Source organism: Ochotona princeps, chromosome 14, assembly GCF_030435755.1.
Source record: "Ochotona princeps isolate mOchPri1 chromosome 14, mOchPri1.hap1, whole genome shotgun sequence".
NCBI classification, from domain to species: Eukaryota; Metazoa; Chordata; class Mammalia; order Lagomorpha; family Ochotonidae; genus Ochotona; species Ochotona princeps.
Window position 1 is genome coordinate 7994777 of NC_080845.1, and position 25771 is coordinate 8020547.

Consider the following 25771-nt stretch of genomic DNA (forward strand, 5'->3'; position numbering starts at 1 on the left):
ACTAGACTTTAGAAAAATGTTTGAATTGTTCAGTTTTTAAACTCCAGCAGTGTTTCATATCACCTGCCTTCTGTATTTTAATGAAATACCGTCAATCTGTGGTGCATATGCATTTCCCGACTCTTCTATCTTCCTTTGAGAATCTGCAAGTTCTGGGAAATAAACATTGAATTGGAAGAGTTCTGTGATTGGAGATGTGAGAATCTGATTGCTAACTAATTCTCCCTGAAAAACAGATTCGCTGTTTACATTTTGGTTTCCATAGTCTTCTCCCAGTGTTTATTGATGAGGTCTAACATCCCCTGCTACTGAATAAGTAAGTTCTATTATTCCCTTTTCATCATTTTCAACTATTATTCCCATGCAAGAGCTAATAAGTAGAAGGTTAGGTATATTACCCAAATAAAATCCTATCTTTCAGAAGAAGCTTAGGAACCTTGATTAACATGCCTTGTTAACTGATGATTTCAGTTCCTTACTGCTAGTGGTGGAATAATTTGTATAAACTAAGCAGTACAGATTCCTTATTTTAGCACTAAGACTTACAAAGGCTTCTTTTAGCAGCCTTTAATTTTGTACTTATGTATGTGACATAGCCTGTGGCTGTGATAGCTACTGTGAATCTGCAGTTGTTTGGGGATGAAAGGAGGAGGCAGCTGGAAACTCGGTAGCTACATCTAGCTGTCTACCTCGAGAAGGCCTTGATTTCAAGTTTATCTAAACAAGCTCGACTAATCCCAACTATCTAGGGGGATCCACTGTCAAAACAAGCAGCGTGGCCCCGAGGCAAACACAGCTATACAGAAATGAAGGCTGGGGCTTCCAATGCTCCGACGACTGCATACTGGAGGCTCTTTTCCCCCCTGAAAGAGGGGAAGAGAGGTAGAATTTGCATAATGCCTTTTCATTGGAAACTTTTGGAAAGCTGACAGACCTCCAGCTTATAGATCTGGAGCCACAATACAGTCTATAGGAGAATCCTTGAATGACCTAACCATATTGAAAGAAAATATAAAAGCTTCCAAGTATAGCCAAGCGAGAGAGGAAAAGAGGCTGATGCATTGTCTAACATCTGCTGTACTTCTCGTTAGTTTTGTTCTTTGCTATTCTGTGTGGACTTTGGAGAAGCCTAAGACAGCCTAACATGAATCCTATAATCTTCCTTCTGAATATTTATGTAGCGTGCCAGCTTCTAAGCTGTCCTTTGCGTTTTCCTACTCCTCCTCATTTTCATGCTCTCAAATGAGGCCAACATTTCAAAAGCTAAATAAATGTTTGTGAATGTTTATAAAAGATTTGCATAAATTTGTCCTTGTCTGACAAAGATCACTTTTTTCTTATGCCAGTTCTGAAAAAAAAATTTTTTTTAAGGTTTTGGTGCTTGTCTTGACAACAAAGTCCTGTATCCCAGAACAATGATTGCTGATTAAGTGTGTATGCAATTGTGACTGAATAGGCTTTCAAGATCACTGGTGAAAAAAAGACCTATCATCTGAAGGCTGAATTACAGAATTTAGAAAATGTTAGCAGAAATACACTTTTTTGGGGTACCATATCATTAGGTGAGACAAAGAGTTCTTACAAGTTGAAAGTATAGCCACCCATGGTGTAAGAAAATTCTCCCATATAAACCTTAGTAATAAGAATGTTTCAATAACTCAGAATGTCTCCTTTCTTTGCCCATGTTTGAACATATTTAAAAATAATTTTTAGACCTTTAGGAACATTTGGAAACAGTCTACCATTTGTACGTGTTAATGTGATTATTGAGGCTGTGATCCAAGGCTGTCCTTTAAGATATATGAATATTCAATCATACCTTGAGAAAATATAAACCACATGAAATATATCTTAGAGCTTAATTATAGGACCCCCCCCCACACACACACACGGTACTCAAATACTTATACCACTGATGTGCTTGTTGAATTCATTTATCATTTAAAATTAGAATAGATTTGTGGGGTGGCAGGGGAAGTTGTAGGTAGAGGTGCTAATTTAGTTCAGAGGCATTGGAAGATTGGCAGGAGAGAGAGGAACAGCCAGTTCTGTTAGTCCTTTGGTTGTATTGGTTTAGAGGTTGAAGTTGTCATTAAGGCACAAACTAGAGCCACTTCTCTGACACAGTTTTTATCACATCTGCTAGGCTTGTGTCCCCAGAGGAGGCGTGGAGAGCAGTGAATTCAGCATGGGCCCATTATCGACTGCTTTTCCGTGTGTTGTAAAAGGAGTGAGACCTCAGGGAGGCTTGGAGCCTCCTCCCGTGTAATGTCCAAGTCAGATTTGAAGGACTGGTGGCAGGAAAGCTTTGGCCTTGGGGTGTGAATTCTAAGAAATAGAGGCACAATTAAGTTTAAAAAATTCAAGGACTTTGAGCTTGATAATGAAAGATTTTTTTTCCCCTAGACTAATGTGAGCAGAAAAGTTGCCCATCTGTGCACATTTTTGTGTGCATTTAAAATATTTAAAAGCTGACAGCTTTTAATATGCTTACAAAATAGTATTTCTACCAGTGCTCTTTTTTTCCTTTCTTTTATTTTTTTCTTCTTTTTTTTTTTCTCCGTAGTAGTATCTTCCTGAGGGCAAGTCACTTCAGTGAAATCATGTTTGCAGTTTTACTTTGGGGACCCTTTTCCTTTGGTATGTGCTGGCTTTCGTCCCACCCACCACTCCCTAATCCCTCCCCATCACCCCAACTCTTCTTCCTTTTGAAAACACTGGTAACAAATATGTGCAGGTAATAGGAATTTGCAATGTTGAGGGAAACAAACATGGAAAAATATTTTGGAGTAAAATTAAGTCACGTTATTGATGCCATCCAGTGCTAATTGTAAGAGATCATAACCAGATCATTTGTTCTTTTTGGAAATATGTGAAACGAGTGTTAAGAATATTGTTGGCATTTGACATTGGTGGTGTAAATCCCGCTCTGTGTTTAGCCCCTTTTAAAGTTAGTGAAAGGAGATCTTGGGAGGAGGACGTCACCCAGACTCGTGCTTACGGAATAGCTTTGTTTTGCACGCCAAAATCTTTTGACGGGAAGAGTGCAAGAGGATAAAGGAATTTTGTTGAAAAAATTTTGAAGATAAAGTTCAGCATTTTTTTGTTTTAGACTACAAAACTAAGGAAAATTGATACTTCAAAGGAGTTTTGGAGGGTGGCCATTCTTTTGTTGTACAGCCTTCCTCTTATGCACTTAAAGGTTCTTGGTAGCTTAGATGTAAAGTTTATTATGATCCGTGTTTACAGAGTACGATGAGCTTACTGCTGTACACTTATCCTTGGCAATGTTGATTCTGTCTATTTGTATTCCACAATTTGCAATAATTATGACATAGACATGGATTAAAATCAACTGAAGCTTTTAACAAGTCAACTGGGGGGTAAATATTGAAATGGGCCAAAGAAAGGAAGCAGACTGTGTAGCATTTGAGCAACCCTCTTAGAAATTTGACCCAGCTTTTATGTTGAAGTGTTGAAAGGCCTTTCAGTAAAATCTCTTATTCAAAGCTGCCTTTCCTCACTAGAAAGTTCTTTAAAAACTGAAAATTTGATAATAATAATAATAGTATGGATTTTCGGTTGGAAAAAAAGATAGTTCCTGTTTTTCCATTTAGGAAACTTCTGATCAACGTGCTTGAACTAAGTATTAATTAAACTCCAAGTTCTTCTGCTTTTACCCTTCTTAATCACAAGCAGCTAAAACCTTTTGTAATCCTTCCCTTGGAGTCTATGGTCTTGACTTGAAATAGTTTAAAGTAGAAATTTTGTTGGGTTTTTGTATGTTTTGATTTTGCGTGTGTTCTGTTTTTAACTTTCAACTTGAGTTTAAGATCATCAATCAAAGGCTTTTCTTTCAAGTCAGTGGCACCGCTCTCAGCTGCAGGAGTTAGAGGGTCAGCATTTCCTCCATGCTATTAAAAAAAAATTAAACATAGAAAGAGAGTATTTTAGGAATTTGAGCTCTACTGATCTCTTCATCACACACTTACATTTTGAAATGAACAAATAAATTAGATATAAGAAACCCAGGAAATGTTCCAGCAGCTCGCCCTGCTCTTCTTCTTCCTACTCTTTTTCTTTCTTTTTAACAAAGGTAAATTACCCACAGCTATATCTGCTTTCAGCAAACCACAGAGGCTAATTGTGGCTTTACATATTTTAAAATATAATTCATTTATTCAAGCTGTCTTCTTTATTTAATTTTTTTGGTATGGGTTCCTCTCTCTGTTTCTCTCCCTCTCTCTTCTTCCTTCTCTCCCCCTCCCTCTTTTTTCCACTTGAAACTGTTGAGAATGTGCCTCATCTCCCACCATTCTGTAACTCCACTGGACACTGTCATCCACCTCTGCATTTATCTTTCCATGGCATTTGTTTGTGGGGTGTGCATGGCTGTGTCAGACTGTCAGTTTTTTTATCTGCCAAATAAAGCTGATTTCGGTTTATAGGCTTCACTGAAACAAAACAAGCAAAGTATTTGACATCTGAGATGATGGCTGTTGCATGATTTCCTATTCTCCCTCGTGCCTCACACCACAGATTCAGAGTGAACTGGTCTAGCCTTCTCATTATCAGTACCCCTTGAATTTTAGTCTTCTAAGTTTGGCTTCCAGGTAGGATTCCAGAGCGGAAAATGTTACGCATTTACCACTTTATCAGTTTTTTTTTTTTTCATCTTCTAGTTCGCTCCCTAAGTGGCCTCAACACCAGGAGCTCAGCTGATCTGGAGCCAGGAGCCAGGAGCTTCTTCCAGGTCTCCCATGTGGTACAGGGTCCCAAGGCCTTGTGCCATCCTCCATTTCTTTCCCAGGCCACAAGCAAAGAGCTGGATGGGAAGTGGAGCAGCTGGGACACAAATTAGTGCCCATATGGGATCCCAGCACATGCAAAGCGAAGACTTTAGCCACTAGGCTACCGTGCCGGGCCCAACACATTAAAGACAGCGGTTCAGTGCCATCAGAACATTATCTATTCTGTACAGCTTGGTGTGCATCCCCTTGATGGGCCTTCCAGGTGAGAATTGGTATTGTGTGACAGGAATCCAAAGTCAGACCAAGGTGAACTTGCAAATCTTTCCTGAATTTCGTTTGTAGATATATTTGCATTAGCTATGTTAATTTGATATTTTGGTTCATGCTCGGAGGTTTGGTATCTCCTTATTGACAGAGGTTGGTAGAGGCTGCTTTTCTGCTCGGACTGTGTGTGTGTTGTTTAATGCATGCGTAACTGGAAGGATTGGCTGACTCTCCATCACACATCCTGCCTTCTCTCCCCTCCCTTCCAGCCCCGCTCTTATTACTTCCCACATGAAATATCATATATTTTGTTAGGAAGAAAAGCCCTTTTGGAAATTGCCTATTTCATAAATTGTCTGGTGACACAAAGGGGTTGAATGCTGTATTCTTGTCTCATTTATTTTGAAAACTTTGCTACTGAACTCACCTTAATCAATGAGCTGGTGTTGTCTCCAATAAGTTATGTGTTGGATATATTGATTGGGAGGGATTTTAGAAAACCCGTCTGGGGTTTATAATGTCAGCAGTGTTTTGATTATGAAAAGGGTTGGAACCTGGGGACATGGAACCAGGTGGCAAATGTCCTAAAGCCAGTGGTGACATGGTGGACTGCTTCCCTCCTGGGAGCTAGTTCATGCCCTGCACTTTAACTGTGGTGACTGGAGAGTATAGATTCACATTTTTTTTTTGCTCATTAAAATGTTAAAAAATCAAACTGTACATAAAAAGATTTGTGAAAATATAAACTTGGGAATTGATCTGGAGAGCTGGCCCACAAGCCTGCCCACCCCTGCCTCAGCAATGAGGTCATTTACATTTCATCAGCTGGGCCGCATCTCCAAGGTCTGATTTATGTGGCAGTGGGGCAAGTTGCACTGAGGATTCTTGTCTGAAGAGCTCGTGCAGGTTAGAGACCGGGCAGAAAACAGAAAAATCGCGTTAGAAAGAAAGCCACTCCACTCTCAGACCAGGTCACAGGTTCCAGAGAGCCAACGGGGGGCTTGCTGGTGGTTAGCGTCTGCTTTTACAGGGAAGTCAGCATGGAGCGACTGCAGGGTACTCTGGCATACACGTGTGCTCAAGATCTGTTGCAGTCAGGGATTTCAAGCCCATTCTTTTGGAGAGTGGTGCTTCTCACGTCCAAGTAATCGTGCTTTTCTTTGGAAACAGAGGAGAAGGAGTTGTATGTGTATGTTACAGTGTAAGGAAAACATCAGTACTAAGCAAATCAGTTTATTCCAGCAGTCCCCACTTAAAGAGAAGATTGCTGGCTTCCCATCCCACTTCCCTGTCCCAAACTGGGAAGTGGTTATTTCATCTTATGTAGATGATGTGTGGGCTATGCCCGATACAGAGTAGATTTTTTTTTTTTTCCCTCCAACAGCAGATCACCATCTTGTTTAACTTATGTTGGAATATCAAGCTCGTGGAATATCCCAAACATAAAGAAAAATATTGCAGTGTACAAACATGTGCTTACATCTGCTTGGATTTCTTCCCTATCTCCCCATCCCCCAGCCCCAGGTCCCCACTGCTTAATTAGACTTATCACTGCTTCCTTGGGTAAAAAGAAAAGCTCCTGGGAGGTGGCTTACACTCAGCATACATAGAGTATTTTGATATTTGTTGTAATATTATCTGACAGACAAGTTCAAGGTGGGTTATTATTCTTGACATTTGAAAGTGGTAAGTAGTTTCTGTATATTGTAGTGAGTAATAAGTTGGGCATATTAGATTCCTTTGAGTGTGCTGTGGAGCACAATGCTTTCTTGCAGCCATGGGGGTTCTTTCTTTCAAAAATCTTTGAGGCCTTTTGCCAGTGCAGCTCCAGCACAGAGTAGAGCAGTGCTTTCTGCACCTGTGACTTTGGAGGGGTGAAGGAGAACTGTCTGTAGCTGATATTGATAATGAATGAGCTTGGTACTGAGTCATAAGGAATACTTGGTACATGCACTGAAGTGAAGAGATACTTTGTGGTGTTTGAAACTTGAAGTGACAGCCATGTAAGGACATGTTTTTGTGTATTTAAGGAGTAAGAGTGTTGCTTAGATGGGTTATCATGGATTTCATAATGAAATACATGGCCATTAAAGTGAAGGTTTTGTTTCGTATGTTTCTCCATATCTGCATGATAAGAGCATCGTTATACCTTTAAAATTGCCTTTGTTCTGATTCTGCATTAACTCCCAAACTTTGTTTAAACATTTAGTTTAACAGTAATCTAGATGGGTATACTAATGCCATGGTATGAAGTTAAGTAAGTTAGAAATAATGCCTCTTAAGAGCATGCTCAAGTATTCCCTTCCACTGCTCTGTTTATTATTTTGTGACATGCCTTAACACTGCTGTGTTATATATAGGGCCAGGCCAAGATGATACTAGAGAATAGGATATGCTCAATTGAATTATGTAGGCGGGACATGCTCTGGCAGAGCAAGTGAATGTGCTTTCTGCTTCATTGAGTGGGTTATTAGATTGATGTGGCTTATTTCTTGAACGATAGAACTGGTTTTAAAAATAAATGAAGCGAGAAGCATCAATTCAGTTAGCATTGATAATTCATTATTATTGGTTAGAAAACTGCTACATTTGTAAACCGATCTTTAATTTATTGCATGGATTAGGATTTGCAATGGGCAGGTTTGTTTTAATTTGAACCAGCTTCTCAATGACTGAAAAATGTGTTCTTCATTTTGTCTTGAAGTTGGGCTTTTAAATAGTTAAGAAGCAAATCAAATGCATGAAAGGAATACTTTTTTAAAATTTATAACGTTGGTCTATGAACTCATGATGAGCACCAACTGTGGGCTATCCAAGCCTGCAGTTAAATTAAGTCAAACTAAAGAGAATTCTGTGAAGGAAGTAATAATTAATTACTTGTAGTTGTGTTTAGCTGTGATTGTGTCTCGTATGTGTGAAGTAGATCTATTAGGAAAAGCCACCATTGTATGTTATGTCTTATGGATCGATATGTATTCTTTTTCTCTGTCTGTAAGAAAATTGTCTAATGAAGAACTTTTTGGGCTGTGCATCTCTTTTTGTACCCTATTCCTGATTTATGTGCTTGGTTTTATATACTTCTGTAGTTATTTTTTAAAAGACATTTAAACTGATGCTTTGCTGGGGATTTCATAGATTATAAGCAGGTAAGTGTGTTCAATTATGATATTTAATGAAAAATAGTGCATACTTAAAATGGTTACAGTTTGATCCCAAAAATAAACTTTTGTCAGAAATGGCAGCTTTTTAATAAAGTTCAGTAATTGAAGTTTTAAACTCTTTTAAAAAAAAATGTGGTTGCGATGTTCAGGGACAATTATATCCAAGTTGGCTTTCTTTTTTGCTGTGATTTAGCCTATTGATGTTGGGAAGCACCGTCTAATCCCGGTCCCCTCTGTTTCTAGGTAACAGGGGAAAACGGTGCCAACAACAGCGGCCCTGCCAGGCCAAACCCATGTGGCTTGGTGTTATTCACTCTGATCCATATGGTCAGGCTGGAGAGGGTCCCTGGAGGGGTGTTAACACTCAGCAACCCGACTGCCTCCCTCCCCTCAGAGCTCTCCTGCACGGCTCCTGCTGCTTGCCCATGTGTGATTCTTGATTAATTTTTCATTTTTAATGAAGTTTGATCATGTTTATTATTTCTCATGATTGACTGCCTGGTACTCCTCCCATGTAATTGATAAAGCCCATATTTCTTCATCTGTCTCCTCTTTCTTTAGGGTAAAGTTGCTGGATTGTGTGCTGTGGTTAATGTTAGATTTATTGGTCCCATTAGATGTATAAATTATCTCTCTTTCTCCACAGGAAGTTCTACAGACTTTGACCAAGTTCTGTTTTCCCTTCTATGTGGACAGGTAGTGTCAGATTTTTGAACTTTCATGGAAAAAAAAAGTGTCAATAAACCTGCTATGGAAAATAAAAACCACACCATTCTTAACATTCTGTCTGTTTAACCATGATTTAAAACACCTATGTGGCAAAGAGAGTTGTAATATCCTCCTTTCCTGGGGATTTTATGGACACTATCAAAAAGTTTAAAGCTTAGAGCTTTGTATTGGTTGGTTTGTGGGCTGTTTTTGATGACATTGCTTTTTGGGAGGGGCGGTTATCAGACTTAAACTATGATTAAGAATGGTTGGTATTTAATGCTGTTTTATTTTTATTGAAGTATGATTCTGTTTGGCTTAAATAAATATTATATGACTCCATGTTCTTATGACTGTTACACAGACTATGCTTTTTCTAATTATCAACTTAAAATTTATATCAGCATAAGGCTATCTTGTTTAAAGGCTGTCAGTTACTTGGGCATGTTGCTAAACAGTGTCGTACATTTTGTTTTGTTGCAGAAAAATGATGTCTCTGGGGAAAACAACCTTTTCTCTAGATTTCCAGGCTACAAGAAAATACACAGTCATCTCAGCATTTCCTAGTATTTACATTAGGATTAATTAAATATTGGACAGGGAGCAATATAAGAACTCCAAGATAGTTAAATAGTGTGATAGTTAAATAGTATGTTTTAAAAACATAAGCCATTGGTTAGTGTTAACAATTTTAGAAGAGCCTTTTAGGAACTTTTCATGAAACTGTAATTTACTCATTACATCAGTGGAATGGCCAAGAATCATGTGAACCATTTTTTTTTTTTTTGAGAAACTTTACTGTGTTTTATTTTTGCAGTTGTTCATTTGTCTACGTGTTGTTCTCTTTAGTTTTCTCTTAGTGGGAAATTGAACCAAGAAATGGTACATATGCTACATTTCAAAAATTCCACTTTTAGTGACAGAGAGGTCGTAGAAAATATCCTTGTGAGTGATAAATGGCATAATGTGTTTCAAGACAACTGTCAAAAGTGCCCATCTTCAGGAAGATTCTCTCGTGTGTTTTCGTGTATCCAAACAAAGCAGGATCTGAGAGAGTTTAGTGATTTAGAGAGCATGTGGGTAGCATGCTGCCGGAATCTTTCTCTATTTTATAGTACTGGTGTCCTGGTTTATTTGGCATACGTTAAAAAATGGTGTGAGTTGAGAATTGGTAGCCAAAGGAGTTTAAGAGTACTTAAAAGCAGGCCTGGAATGTTGCCAGTCCCTTGCAATCACTGCTCTCCCTGGTTCTAACATGTTATTTCTTTAAGCCAATCAACCATTGTGGTATTTCCAGACTCAGACCTTTTTAAATCCTGGTACCAGGAATGTTTTACAGCAGGTTGATGCTCAAAACAGAATAGCCTTAATTTTAAGAGGGTCAGTCTTTGTAATGAGAGTCCTCTTGTCTCTTCTCTATCCAATTCCTGCTAAAAATAGAAAGGAAACGGGTTTTGTTTAGAGATGTTTAATGCAAACTTCACATTTATATGTATGAATTAGTGATGCATGAAATCTCCTCCAGTCACTTATAAAATGTATCACAAATTATGGCAAGGGCATATTTATGCCAAAAGTCATAAAGCTGAAATGTTTTTAAAATGTTGCTAGGTGTTTAACAAAGAAAAATAAGAGAGTTCATTTTAGCATGACTTCTTGCTAGAGTGGTGACCTGTTATGGATAGGCATTCCTTAATTGATTTTGTAAACTGTATTAGAAGAACTGCACAATGGGATTAGCCCCCACCCCGCATGGCTCCCGACACATAGGCACATGCACACACCCACATGTATGTATGCGCACACCACTTGTCTCTCATTCATACCACATATGTATGTCTACTAACCTACCAGTCTGGGTGGTTGCATTCTGGAAAGGAACAAAAAGCAGAATCCTTAATTCTGTTTATTTTTTAAAAGATTCTATTTATTTTTTATTGGAAAGTCAGATATACAGAGAAGAGGAGAAACAGAAAGGTCTTCTGTCCATTGGTTCACTCCCCAGGTGGCCACAATGGCTGGAGCTGAGCCGATCTGAAGCCAGGAGCCAGGAGCTTCTAACAGGTTTGTATGTGGCTGCAGGGTTCCATGGCTTTGGGCCATCCCTGACTGTTTTCCCAGGTCACAGGCAGGGAATTGAATGGAAAGTAGAGCAGCCAGGATTAGAACCAGTGCCCATTGGGATCCTGGTGCATAAAAGGCAAGGACTTTAGCCACTAGATTACCGCACTGGGCTCCAGAACATTTAATTCTACAATATCTTTTGTCATCAATGTCAGATGATTCTCTGTTGTTGGAAAGAGTATTTTTTGTACAGTGGTTCTCTCTAAATTACCATCTTTTAGTCATGTTCCTTTTACTTTTTTCCTCCAACAACATGGCTTAGGGATAGACATAAGAGATAGTAAGAACAATGCAGTTCATTTACAGTAACTACATGGATTTTAATGTCTCTTTTTTATCAGTTAGTTGCAGCAAGCACTTTCAGATGGATACACCCATATTCAAAGGCCCCCAGACCCCCATACCCGCCACTGGCCGCCAGATGTGTTTGGCTTAGAACACACTGTGGCCTGGGAGATGAGCGGTGCCCTAGGTAACTGTTCAGAATGAAACCTGCCTCATCTTTCCAGGGACTGTGCTTTTTTGCTGTAAAGAACAGTGATACAAATTCTGACATTTCTTCTCTCTAGCAAGAGTGGCATTTTTCATAGTCATCATCAAATCACACGTGGACATGGTCATCTTGCCGTCTATTGTGTTGTTTTAAGGTATTTCTGAAACAAGAACTTGAGAGAAATAATAATACTACAATTTGCTCTTCCAAGGAAGTCCTTTCTCATGAATTATCTCATTCTATCCTGTTGCCACAGAGATAAGTTCCATTATCTTCATTTGAAACCATTTAAGTCCCAGAGAAATTGTTACTTGCTGAAGGCCCCATTGGGCTGTTAGGCTGTCCTGCCTGTCTGTCTCCTAAATGAATGCAGCTTTCCTCAAACTACCTTGTACTGAAGGTAGTCACTGATCGAGACAGAGGAGGAAAGGCAGGAAATTTGACACTGGCCACTGTCACATTTCTCATTTATTCCTCCCGGTGGCTCTAGGAGATGGGGGGGTGGTGATATTATTATTTTTTTTTTTTCCCAGAAGAGCAAGGGAAGGTTCAGGGATGTGTAGCCTTATGTTGTGTTCTGTAGAGGAAGTAAAAAATGGCCTCAAACTTGGCATCTTGCCCTCCATGTGTTTCCTGGGCTTTTCCAGAAGAAAATGGTAGAGACTTTTTAAATGATATCAATCCGAAAGGATAGTGAAGTTAGGAATGAGCAGGTCAGCAGAGCTCGAGCTGCTGAGGAAGACTTGTGTTGAGCCTGCCAGGCCAGCACGGGCTAGGCAAGTGGAAGGGAGAGCCTGACACCCCATATGCACCCAAGAGCTGCACCGAGGATTGAGCCTGGGTGAGCTGAGAGCTGTTCAGCCAGAGCAGATGGAGCCCGCTGGGGAGAGGGTGTAGTGTGCCATGCGAGCTTGGGCTCTGGCCACAGGAGGCCTTGAAAATGTGTGGGAACAAGACCACAGGGTTTTAACGCAGAAATGCATCTGCTTCGAGCTCCCTATTATACAAAAGGGAAACCGAGATCCATAGAGGTGAAGTGACTGGTGTGTGGCCACAGCCCTGTAGTTAGGGAGCCGGGAGAGGACCTGATACTCAAATTCCACTCCGGAGTTTTTGCTGCTCCATGGAGGTGGAGGAAGGGGGCTGTAAAGTGCCAGGGCTGAATTTCCTGTGTCACTCTCAGAGATTTCTCACTGTTATTGATGAAAATACTCTTCTAAACATCAACAACAACCAGCAAAACGAAACAAAAGCCCTTCCACCCCTTCCGTATTGTGGTTATTTCTAAGTTGCCCTCCATAGCTGCCAGTTGGCTTCCCTCAGTGACAGCGGTCCAGACCCTGTCCAGACCCTCAGTGGGTAAGGGTAAAGCTACTACTCCTTTCCACGTCTGTTCTCATTCCTGACAAGACTCAGACCATCATCGGCCCCCACGCAGTTGCCCTGAGAGCTCACTGGCACACAGAAATGACAGGGCATGAAATGAAATGATGCCATCTTTCCTTGGGGCACAGGCATTCCCTGAATGGTTCAGAGTGCAGAAAGGAAGTGCATGTGGCTCAAATACTATTTGCCATTTTGTTTTGTTTCCTGGATGTACCAGCATCATGCTGTATTTATTTTCAAGATTTCCATCCCCAGTATGCCCACAGCTGAGCTACAACTTGCCCAGTGGGTTCACTACTGTTAAGTGGTGGAGCTCCCTTTGGAACCCACATTTGCAGTGTCCAATTGCGCCATAATCTGCTTTGCTACACCGTATTGCTTCCGCTAGATCCGTCACAGCATAAAGTAGCCGAACTCTAAAACTGATGTTGAAAGCAATATATATATTTATTGCAGAAAAGTAAGAAATTCAGATAAATGAAGAAAGTGAAACCAAAGGAGGCACAGCATGATTAGCGTGCGCAGAGCAGGCTCACATAGCTAGGGGAGCAGGCAGAACTGTCCGGTGGATTTCTTCAGCAGATAGGCATTGCCTTGTGTCTGACCACTGTGAGCTACACCTGGTCCTGTCATTTGGGGTCAGTGTCATTCTGGCCACTTGACCCTCTAAGCAGGGAAGATGAGAAGCTTGAGGCTGAGGCAGATGAGAGGCAAGCTTATGGAAAGAAGCTTTGAGGTTCATGGAAGTACAGGTTGGGAGATGTCTTGGTTGGATACAGCTTGATTCAGCAGAATCCTCTGTGCACACAGAAGAAGAGAAGGAGCAGCTCTTGAGGGTGCCTTGTACATGGCTCAACAGCTAATCGTTCCTAAGCTGTAGCAGAGGATAGCAAAATCTTTCAGCTATAGCTCTTGAATCTGGTAGTTTTATAATTGCGTAATGATAATTATCTTAAAAATTTTGAGCTGATTTTTGTGATTTTTGAAAGGCAGATTGACAGGCGATAGAGCTATTCTATTTGTTCATTCCTTTTCCAAATGGTCACGATGGCTGGGCCTGAGCCCAGTGGAAGTTGGGGGTGTAGACCTCAATCTGTGTCACCCACATGGGTGGCCAGAACCTGAATGCTTGAACCTGCACCTGCTGCCTTCCAGGGTGCGCACTAGGAGGAAGGCAGAATTGAGAGCAGAGCTGGGATAAGAGATGCGAGTATTCCAAGAGCCGTTGTTACCTGCTGTACCAGATGCCTGCCCCTAATGATCCTTGTGTTGTGTGCCTTCTATACACAAGCTACATTATGCATGTTATTTCTAATCCTGACAACTCCTCTACAGAGAGGCTGATCTCACGGTATAAGATCAGGGCCAGTGCACATAAGTGGTGCTGGAGAGAGGTGCTTTCCGGGATAGTAATCTGAAGCTTCATGCTTCATCTTTCTTTCTTGCACCCTAAGTCTCGGCCTATGTTGACTCATTCCCAACAGTTTAAAAGTGTTCTTCTATCCTAAAAATCATACCCACTTTTGCCTCCTCATTCCTAAGCTGTTATTGTGCGATTCTCTACTTCCTGCACGTATCACATGCTCATATCTTTCACCTAGAGCTACTCTGTTTAAGGTCATCCAATACCTCCCCGTCACTTGGTATGATAGGCAGGTTTTCCCTTCTCATCTTTATGCATGTGTGCAGTTGACCACTTCCTGTTGGTTTTGCCTGGATGTTCTCCTTTTCTTCTTTGATGGTCTTATATGCCCCATCCTCTAAATCGCTGTTCCTATAAATTAGTCCTGGATCCTCTTTTGTTTCTCTGAACTCTCCCACTACGTGATCTCATTCTTCACCATGGTGTTAAAAACCATCTGTGTGTAGATGATTTCCAAATTTATAACTCTTGTCCAAATGTTCCCCCTGATTTCCTTACTGGTATGCTTAACTCTCTGCATGGCATTTCTACAGAGGTGTTCGATGGGCTTTTTGGACTTCACCTATCCCAATTGGAAACCTGGGATAACCTATCCTCTGTCACCAGAACTTCTTAGTCTTCCTTGTTGTCAAATGGTAATATTGTGCCCTTTGGCTCCCCGGTTCTCAGTGCATCTGCAAGCCTGCCTTCCATAGCTGCTTGCTATAAGCTGAGCTGTGTGCCCCGGGTATCTGCTCTCGCTGCCTGCGTGAAGCTGTTGTCCAGTCTGACCTGCCCCACTGGCATAGCCACACCTCTCTGCTCCTGCTTGTGCTCGCCACTTAACAGTCACATCAGATTTTTGAATCTATAAACCAGACTTTTTCCTCTTGATTAAAAGCATTTGTTGATTAAAACCATTGCCCTTCCCAAATAAACAAGTAAATGAACATATCAAGTCCCAGTTCCTTACTGTGACCATGAGAACCTCTAGCTGGTCTGGTGCTTGCATTACTTAACAACACCATGTGGTGCTACTGTCTACTTCCTGGGCTGGAACTGCTCTTTCCAGCCCCAGGATCTTTGCACAGGTCTTTTTTTTTCTCCCTGAGATACCCAGTTTCAAGCTCCTTGAACAGCCGCTTCATATATCATCTTTTGGATCAATCGTGTATCTCAGGAGGCCTTTTCCTTCCCTGTCATTTTCTTCTTTGTTTCTTCTTTAGCTTCATGATAATAACAATATGGTGACACACAGAAACACTACTAATAAAGCTTTGTGCGATACATTATTCTTCCTTTCCGACTTGACAGTAACCGCTAAGAGGGCAGAAGCTTTGTCTATCTTATTCAATGTTACAGACTAAAAACAGGTGGTAGAGTGCCCAGGAAAGTTGTAACTCAGTTTGCAAAATGGTTAAGAAATGAGGCTGACACATAAAACCTCATTCCTCACCTTGAGGCTGAGATCAAAATGCCCATCTGTGGGCTTTAGGGTGTTCATAAGCAGATATGTTAACAGCTTCTAGATTAAGCCACCTGCTGCTCCAGGAGCCTTGAATGGCTCATGAACATACAAAAGGCAGCATGATGGTGGTTAAGTCTGTGCTTGGAATGGTCCGTGATTTCCTCCCCTGCTCCCCCTCTTCAGCCAGGCTCTAGAAGCACAGCTGAGGGTGGTCTTGGATCTGGTTGCTTGGGTTTGTTTCTGGAGATGCTCAAACTGGGCTTTTCTGGCATAGTGAGAAGCAGAGTCTTGGAAACTGCAAGCTGATGGTCTGAATTTCTTACAACCTTCACTTCATATCTGAGTAGAAATCTTTGCAGAACAGGTCTGTCTGTCTTTCTTTACCTCTCTCTTTCTTCTTTCTTTCTCTTTCTCTCTCTCTGTCTTTTCCTCTTTCTTGGCCTCAACGGCTGGAGCTGAACCTATCCAAAGCAGGAGCCAGGTGCTTCTTTTGGGTCTCCCATGTGGGTGCAAGGTCCCAAGGCTTTGAGCCATCCTGTACTGCTTTCCCAGGCCAGAAGCAGAGAGCTGGAAGGGAAGTGGAGCAATTGGGACACAAACTGGCACCCATATGAGATCCTGGTGCGTACAAGGTGGGGATTTAGCCACTGAGCTGTCATGCTGGGCCTGGACAAGATGGTTTCTAAGGTCCTGGTACCCAAAGCTCAGTCCCTGTCCCTGGAGCTGTGTCAAAATAAGGACAGGGTTTTGGGGTGAAGGAAAGAGAATATTTAATCTGCTGACAGAGGAGAGGATAGCTGAGCTCAGGTCTGTAGGACTACTGTTCTGCTGGATGAAGGTGTTTGGGGGCTAAAGGAGCTACAAGAAAGAGGGTGCTGGTATGGCAAAACCATGAAAGAGATGTGGGTCTCTGGCAGTGTCACCCATGGGTGACAGTGCATCTCTTCCCCACCTCATTGTGGTGATGCTTGAGGTTCACAGGTGCTGTGAGAGCCTGACCTGGTCTACCTGCTCTGGCCAGAAAGTTGAGGTAAAGTACCAAGGCAGTCTATGCTTTAGGACATAGGCGAACAGGAAGCCAGCAGTCCAGCCCTGAGACATCATCCTTCTGGCTTTACCTTTAAGGACTATAAATTGTTGGCTTATGTTGCTTTGTACCTGGCCACAGTTTCTTCCATGTTTAATCCATGTTTGTGAAAACTTTGGTTTCTGTAGAAATTATAAATGCTGATCTTGGAGATAAACAGAAAAAAACTGCAACCTTTACGGAAGCAGAGCTTCTCTTGAAAGTCATGTTTGTGGAGAACTAGTGAGCACAGCCATTGACTACCTCAGTAAGGAGAGAGATAAAAATACCTTGGAAAGTCAGGATCCTGCTAGAAAAGAAACCTCTGATTGCCTTTGCCAGATTTTTAGTTTATTAGAAATGATTCAAGAAATGTTATTTTGGGCTTTTGGTGATTTATACTTCACCCTTCCAGGCATTTAAAAGGTGGATTAGTTGCAAGTAGTAAATGCCTTTTTCTAATCCCAGAAAGCAATCCTTTTCACTTTAATGCAAGCATGAGCTACTTGGTCGCCCAGAGGGCTACTGTTGTCTAAATTAATTCAACAAACAAGGGAGAAAGAAAGGCAGACTGACTTCTTGCACTCGCAGGTCTGAGAAAGCTGAGTGACACAGGAAAATTCTGAGTAAACTCTGTGATTTTCGGTAGTTTAGTTCTCCTTCAGTTGGTGGCAGCTTACATCTTTGTGATGAACTGCTCCTGCTGTGCCTGGACCTCTTACTGAATGCTCACCTCACTTATTCCCAACATCCTTGGGGTCCCAGACTGGGGTACTTTAGATGTTTAAAGTAACTTGCTAAATTAAGGCCCAGTTAGCAACTGATTGAGCAAATTTTGACCAAATCACTGTGTTGTGAATCTATCTTTGGCTACAACATAGCTAAACACATTTGCTGTATTTTCAAAGATAGTGAAAAGACAGGGAGACCCTGTCTTATCAATACCCGTCCTTCTTCTTCTTAGGATGTTTGCAGAGTATTTACTGTGAATATTCCAGAAGCGAGGACAAACCCTGAGTTAAAATAATGAACAGTCATACTTCATGTGATCACATGTTAATCTTTCACAAAAGCATGGCCTTATTTGTAACTTAGAAACATCCAGACCTGTTGCTTTAAATATTTTAATAAAACAGGTCTTCCCTTCCCCCCCACTGAGGCCCACTTTTCTCCCCATCACTTTAATTATGTAAGCTAGAATCCTGCTTCTCACACATCTTCAGTTCTCAACCTTGTTAAAATTAATCATATAATCCCCCTTTAAAACATAGTATTAAATCACCATAGTAACACAGTATCCAAGCTTTACAGATAGAACATAACAGCCCTAAGAAGGTAGCATTTGGTGTCCCCCGACAGCTCTATAACTTTTATAGAAATGTGGAAGGTGCGGGGATACCATTACATACACCTGCTTTATTGCCACCTTGTTTTTCTTCCCCTTCCTAGTTAAATAAGGAGAGTAGAACACTATCTCTTCTATCTGAATTATTTTCTTGTACTCTCTACCCACTTGCCAGGAGCTGGGTATAGTTCCTTAAATATAACTGGACAGGGCCTTTTAAAATTAAAAAGAATTTTAATTTTCATATGCGGCTCAAATAGGGAGGTTTTCAAAGAAAGTCCATTCTGTATTTGAAAATTCGTGTCAGATTAAAAAACTGAATAGGAATTCTGCCTTTGAAAGGGGCTGGTAACCCATGATTTTTTGATTTCCTCTGACAATTAGGAAGCAAATTATAGGTATAACAGGGATTTGAAGCATTTCACCAGTTTGGGTATACTTTGTAAAATGCTTCATGATGTATGAAATACAATATGAATTGATAAATTTGACATTTGAATAAACCAGTGTCAAAGTCTATAATGTTAGTATAATTTGTGATTAGAAATTGGGATTTTTAAAAAAAAGAAATGCAAGCTAACTGGTAAATGAATTTTAAATAATGAATTTTGAAACAATGTGTCACTTTACAAACAAGGAGTTTCTAGTTAAATTGATCATTAATATGCTCTTTAATTTTTAAAAATAGCTATCTTTTATTATAGGTGATTCACTTTCTGTTTACATTTCTTTGAAAGCGCATTTTGATATTTCAGTCCTCATAAAATATGAAATGTATTCCTCATAAATTTGGAAATTATGACACAAGGTTTCAGGAAAGTAAGGCCTGACCTTTCCCCTTGACAACTCTCTACAATTTTACCCTTTAGTTTCTTTTTCTGTAACATGGGGCCATCCTGTAAGGCCCATGAGTGTTGTAAGACTGAATTCCGTGGTCTATGCAAAATGGGCTGCAGAGCTCTAACTGGCACCTGGCAGGCTGTTTCCATTGGGATGGTTTTCTGACTGAGAGGTCAAGTGAGCACTGTGAACAGAAGCTGGTGGTAGGCCTCAGAGTCAGAGCCAGGCTTTAAAAACCCAGCTTTTTGCCACTTCTACTTACTACTTTTTCATCTGTAAAATGAGGTTAACAGAATGCATCTTTCAGAATTGACAGGCTGATTAACAGAGCCACCTCCAGCTCTGAACCCAGTACGCGGAGGACGTGACGGCTCTGGTGATTCTGATATCCAAGCTGGTCACTCCGAAACTGCTGCTGCTGTCTTCTTTGCCTTTTTTTTTTCCTCCTCCTTTCCTGGTTTGCAGTCTGTTCCCTTGGAGCGTGTAAATTCTAAGTTCATTTGTAAAGAGTTCCACTGAGAGAGGAAATGTTACAGGTTCAACGACTTGTTGTGATTAGATAGTTTATCAAGAAACTCCCTGCACATTCATTTTTTTCGCCTTTGTTCTGTCTTGGCTGCAGCCTCACAGTCAGCCAAGTCGGCCAGAACTTCACGTTTGTGCTCACGGACATTGACAGCAAGCAGAGGTTTGGGTTCTGCCGCCTATCTTCTGGAGCCAAGAGCTGCTTCTGCATCCTAAGGTAAGGGAGTTTGGCCCCGGCAAGTGGCTCGGCCTGGGAAGCCAGCGTGTGTGCCTTGGCGGTGTTGTCCACAATTAAATTTTCCAGCTGTTCTTTGGGCTACCCTATCTGTTTCCCAAAAGTCATTGCACTTGGGGGGAAGGACTTCGCAGTGTCATCCTTGCACTTCAAGTTCTGCAGATAATTGTATTTATTTATTTGTATCCCATCCCTTGGATGGGAATGGGACCGCTGCGCGTGCAGCACATATGTGGAGGCTCGAGAGGCAGCGTGGCTTCAGTCCCTCCTGCTGTTATCTGGGGCTGTCAGGAAGAGCCTGTTAGGCTTTCCCTGGACATTTTGTGTCTGTGAGATTATTAATAAAGTATGCATCTGTAGCTGAGGACGCCTGGCAGATCCAGCTCATGTCCCCCTTTAGTCCCCCTGGGTCAATGAATGAGTAACTGCTTCCCAAGTCAGCTACCCTTTTAGAGGCTGCAGCAAAGCACAGGCTCCTGGGAGAAGGTCTCCTCGGGTCTCCTAAAACCCCTTCTTCCACCAGAGCCACACTTGCTTAATGCTTTGCTTCCTCCTGCCAGAGGGGCAGGGCTGTTCTGGTTGGGGGCTGAGAGGAGGGATGTGTGGAAATCAGATTTCGGAGCTGCCGACACCATGGACTCCTGCTGGGCGCCTCCTGAGGGGGGAAGTAAAGGCATCCCACAAGCTCTCCTCTCCAGCTGCCTTGCTTAAGTAGGTGTCAGAGGGGCCTGCCTCCTGTCTCTCTCTGCTCATGTGGGGAGCGGCCCCAGGCAGGGCAGCAGGGAGGCGCCCCTGACAAAGCCCTGGCCCCAATCTTGGGCTTGAGCCTGGGGATGAAAGGCCAGAGCGTCTGTGGATTCCAGAAAGTGTACTTCTCTGCTGGACTAGTCTCTTGTGCTTGCCTCCTCTTACCAAGAAAAGACCCCATGCCTGTGTTGCCCAAAGCCGCATACATACCCTCATAGCACCGAGGAGGAAGAGAGACCCTCTTGGGAAGGTCTGTTGACCTACCATCACTCTTGCCTGCCATGTGTGTGCCTCACAGTTTGGAATCAGCAAGATGACAGCCATGAGAGAGCCTTAGGAAAGGGGCGGTGCCTGGTCCTGCTGCCATGGGAGGCTCACGGTGTGTGACTGTTCCCAGACACGCCTCGGGATCCCTGAGCCCAGGACTATCTGTCCAGAGGATTCGACTCAGATGCCAGTGATTATCTACTGTTTGAACAGTTGTCTGTCTTTTTTAAAGATCGATTTATTTATTTATTTATTTATTTATTTATTTATTTATTTATTTATTTTTATTGGAAAGTCGGGTATACAGAGAGGAAGAGAGACAGAGAGGAAGATCCTCCGTCCGTTTATTCATTTCCCAAGGGGCTGCATCAGCTGGGACTGAGCTGATTCAAAGCCAGAAGCCCAGAGCCTCCTCTGGGTCTCCCACGTGGGTGCAGGGTCCCAAGGCTTTGGGCCATCCTCAACTGCCTTCTCAGGCCAGAAGCAGGGAGCTGGGTGGGAAGCAGGGCCGCCAGCATCAGAACCAGTGCCCATATGGGATCCCAGTGTTTGCAAGGCGAGGCCTTTAGCCACTGGGCCACTGTGCCAGGCCTGGCCTCTGTCTTTTTTGAAGCAAAATTCTCTTCCATGTTTGTCATTTGCATTTCAGCCTTGGCCAGGGCACTGCATGTTTCTGTATTCATTTGGAGGAGGTGAGGGCTTAAAATGAGTTCTGAAAGTTCTGCAGAAAATTTTTTCACCATATTATTTTGGGTTACAACATTGTTTTTTCTTTCCAAACTGGTGTGTGTGTGTGACTCAATTGGCACTACCATATTCAGCAAATCTATGAGGGTGGAAACTGTTTATTTGAAATTTTAAATTTAAAATCACTCTCCTCTAACTCTTCTGTGTTTAGTCTGTGTGCCCGTTGATAGAGTTTGGATTTGTGCTGGGGAGGAGCAAGTTGAAAAGATCTTCCTGCTATAATTGCTTTTGAATGAACAGGCTTTATCTGTTACATGAGCTTGGAGCTGTGGGCGAAAATGTGGTGGTTAATTCATTTATTTGTATTTTAGCCCTTGATCGAATGCCCAGTTCCTGCCCTTGAGCAGTTCCCGAACTAGCTGGGAGTCAGAGGATCACACTACCATGGCGGGTGTCAAGACTCCTCCCAAGGCACAGTGTCCTCTTGCTGATGATGTGGTGTTAGGGGACGGTGAACGTGGTTAAGAATAAAGAATTCTGTATCAATTCAGGAACATGCATTTTATGGGTATTTAATGTGAGATATCAAATCGTCCCTTCTCTTTTCCAGCTTGTGTAAACATGAGGGCAGCTTTCTTTGTGTGTTTGTGAAGTGTTTTTGCTACTTTGAGACGAGCATGAACATGGAAGAGTGTATGTTAAGGGTGGACAACTCACTGGTAATGTGTCTGGCTGGTGTGGAGTGGGGAGCGTTGTCAACGGTTTGAGGGCACAGCTGGGGCCTGGGCTGAGTTATTAGCATCGTCCTCTTTTGCTCTTCAGTTCCTTTGCTTTTCTTCATATGCCTCGCCTTGACTTAACCTTCAGGCTGTGCTCAGGGCTGCTGATCAAGTCTGCTAAGCCACCTGTCCATGTCCCACCCTCCTAGACTCAGCGAGGCTGTCCCTCAGAGTGGCCTTATCCAGAGAGGAGTGTACACGTTCCCCTCTGGGCACACCTTCCTCCTTGTCTTTAGTTCTGAAAGCTACGATCCCTTGTTGTCTTCCTCCTCGTGGATGGTCAGTTGTTTGGGTGGTGAAGATTGTGTCTTTATTAACCATACTATCTCCAGCGATGAGTACAGTCCTTGACCAAGATACTGTGTGGTTGGTCTCCGTGGAAGGGACAGTCATCAGGAGTGACTGGACAAGGCACTGAAGGCTCTGAAGGACAGAGGAGGCCTTTTGGAGCATTTGTTCAAAGAAAAAGAATGAATTACAGACGCTGGTGGAAGCATGGTTCATGTTAACCCAATCTTTTCATATTAGCTGGTAGAAGTACACCTCGGACTGCACCGCAGAGGTCTGCTGTGGAATGATTGGCATTGTGTCCACACAGGACTGAGCCATCGAAACGACCAAAGAGTGTGACCTTAGTCTCTTCACGGAGACGCTTAGACATGTATTATATGTACATTACTTATTAAGTTCATTTTTATTCTCTCTCTCTTGACTAAAATGTAATCTTTCACGAAGCCTGGAAATATTTGTAACAGACACAATTTGTCCATCTACTATTCACTTCCCATCCACTGTACATGTCCCAGATGCCCACAGCAGCTGAGGCTGTGCCAGGCCAAAGCTGGAAGCCAGAAGCCACATCTGTGTTTCCCATCTGGGTGCGTGGGACCCAGGATGGAGTTCCCAAGTAGCTGGATTGGGGGTAGGGGAGCAAGGGCTGACACCAGGCCTTTTTTTTTCTTTGTTTGTTCTGTTTTGTTTTGTTTTTATTATTTTTTTTATTAATCACATTGTATTATGTGACATAGTTTCATAGGTACTGGGATTCTCCCCTCCCCTTCCCAAACCCTCCCCCCATGGTGGATTCCTCCACCTTGTTGCATAACCACAGTTCAAGTTCAGTTGAGATTCCCTCATTGCAAGCATATACCAAACATAGAGTCCAGCATCTTATTGTCCAGTCAAGTTCAACGGCTTCTTAGGCAGACCCCCTCTAACACCAGGCCTTCTGATCGGGGATACAGACATCCTAAATGAATGTCCCTCAGCCTCTCCGAGACTGGGAAGTCATATTTATGTTGTTTTCTTGTTCCCACATAAAGTTAGTCAAAGAGGTTCTGACACATAGCACACATAGCAGACACATAATTATCTTTCTCATAGGAAGAAATTAACCAATCCTGGGAAATAAGCCAGCATTGATTAAAATTTAAAATAATTTAATTTTTTCTTAAATCATCTTATTTTAGAAACTTTGTTTAACGTATATGCTTATACATTTCTTAGAGGGTATAGTGCTATCAACACATATATATGGCATAAATCAGTCAAAATGGCAATTAGGGTTTCTTTTTCTTTACTTCGTCTTTGTGTTTGGGGTCTATCAGCTTCTTTCTTCCAGTTCTTTAGGTTTAACATAATAATTGACCACTAATTGTAGTTGTTCCCAACACTGGAACTTGCTACTTGCCTGTATTTTGGTATCCTTTACCCAACCTCGTTGGTTTGAGCTCTCATCACCAGCTAAACTTGTCAGAAATATAATTGTAGTAGACTATCGACAAGTTCTATTAACACAAATACCACTACCAAGTCAAATGTAATTTTTCATCCCATGGTTGGGTTATTTCTGCCATTTAGAAATTTTACTTTTTTTTTGAGATTTGCTGTAATTTATATTAACTGGGTTTTGGACAGTCTTAATACTAAATTAAAAGGAGCAGCTAGGAGAGCAGTTGTCTTTGGTAAGTTGGTTGGTTGTTGTAAGCTCAGGAATGGTGAGAATTTCAGAGTCTACAGATATGTGCTTTTATCTCCGAGGTCCCTAAGTACTGTGAAACAAAGTAGAAGAAAGCTGATGTAGGGCACAGCAGGTTAAGCCTCTTCCCGCAATCCCGGCATCCCATGTGGGTGCCAGTTCTAGTCCTGGCTGTTCCACTTCTCTTTCGTTTCTATTAATGTGCCTTGGAAAGCAATGCAAGACAGTCCAAGTTCCTAGACCTTCTGCACACATATGGGAGACCCTGATCAGATGTGTAGCTCCTAGCTTCAGCCTGGCCTAGCACCATCCATTGCAGCCATTTTGGAAATGGACTAGTGGATAGAAGAACCCCTTCACTCTTATGTCTCCCCTTCTCCCTGTGCAATTCTGCATTTCAAGAAAGCAAATGCTTAAAGGAGAGAGAGAGAAAAAATGAGCTGACATTTTCCTATGGCTTTGGATTTCTCCCAGTGGTACCTACCCCATCCACACCAGTGTAATGATGAACTGTGCTATTTCTGGCCAGTAGCACATTTCCACAGTTTTGGGTAGACAGAAGGAGCATGGGAGTTTACAGGCATCAGAATTGTTGTTTGGGGGCTCTGCGAGCTGTCATGTCATGACTAAGTGTCGTTCATCTTTATGCAGGGATCTTACAGACACTTGTTTTCTCCTTTATCTACAGAGATCTTATTTAAGCTCCTGAGAAAGCTTGAGTCAACTATTCTTACACTCAAATGCAACTGTTCAGAACCTATTATACATTTTGGAAAGAATAAAATTTTTCATCAAATTCAAAAAAATTTAGCTCAACTTAAAAATTTTTTTTGAAGATTTATTTATTTGTATTGGGAAGTCAGATTTACAGAGAGAGAAGACGGTATGGAGAGAAAGCTCTTCCATCTTCTGGTTCACTCCCCAAATGGCCACAGTGACTGGAGCTGAGCTGATCCGAAGCCAGGAGCTTCTTCCAGGTCTCTCACATGAGTGCAGGGTCCCAAGGCTTTGGGCCATCCTCTACTGTTTGGGCACCAGGCTCAACTTAAAAGTTTTTTGATCATTTTGAATGCATTTGGCCTGGTGGTTAGAGCTCCTCTTGGGAATTGCACATCCTGTCTCAGAGGCCCTGATTTGTTCTGATTCCACTTTCTGCTAACACATACCCGAGGAAGCAGCCTGGGCTGTCTGAGGTGATTAGATTGTTGATTAATCCAGGGGGGAGCCTGGACTGAATGCCCGGTCCCTGCCTTCAGCCTAACCTACTGTGAACATTTGGAAAATGAACCACAGACAGGAGTGCTTTCCGTTTTATCTAGCTCTGTTTCTCAGCTCTCAAAGAAAAACATTAAATAAGACTTTTATTCAGTAAAAAGTTTCTAAGTATCTAGCGTATGCTTGGGAAAAGCAATGCCAAGTGCTTGGTTTCTGGCCTTGACCTCAAGTCCCCTTAAGATGACACGAAACTCTAGTCCTAGCTTCCTATTTGTAAACGGTTCAGATATCACATGCCACATTCATCCTGGGTTTCATGAGCTGAACTTT

The 25771-nt window shown here is 42.0% G+C and overlaps 1 protein-coding gene across 9 annotated transcripts in view; it reads left to right on the plus strand.

Moving 5' to 3' along the window:
* DENND1A (DENN domain containing 1A) overlaps nt 1-25771 on the plus strand; it is a 496909-nt gene that overhangs the window by 155370 nt on the left and 315768 nt on the right. For 7 of the 9 annotated variants that reach the window (XR_009246616.1, XM_058672452.1, XM_058672454.1 and 4 more), the window contains exons 4-5: nt 8823-8872; nt 19631-19750. Coding sequence is in view for 8 of the 9 variants with exons in the window: in XM_058672452.1 (XP_058528435.1) it covers nt 8823-8872; nt 19631-19750 (170 nt within the window). In the remaining variant the exon portion in view is untranslated. The remainder of the gene's footprint in view (nt 1-8822; nt 8873-19630; nt 19751-25771) is intronic. The other 2 variants (XM_058672453.1, XM_058672455.1) reach the window with 1 other exon arrangement.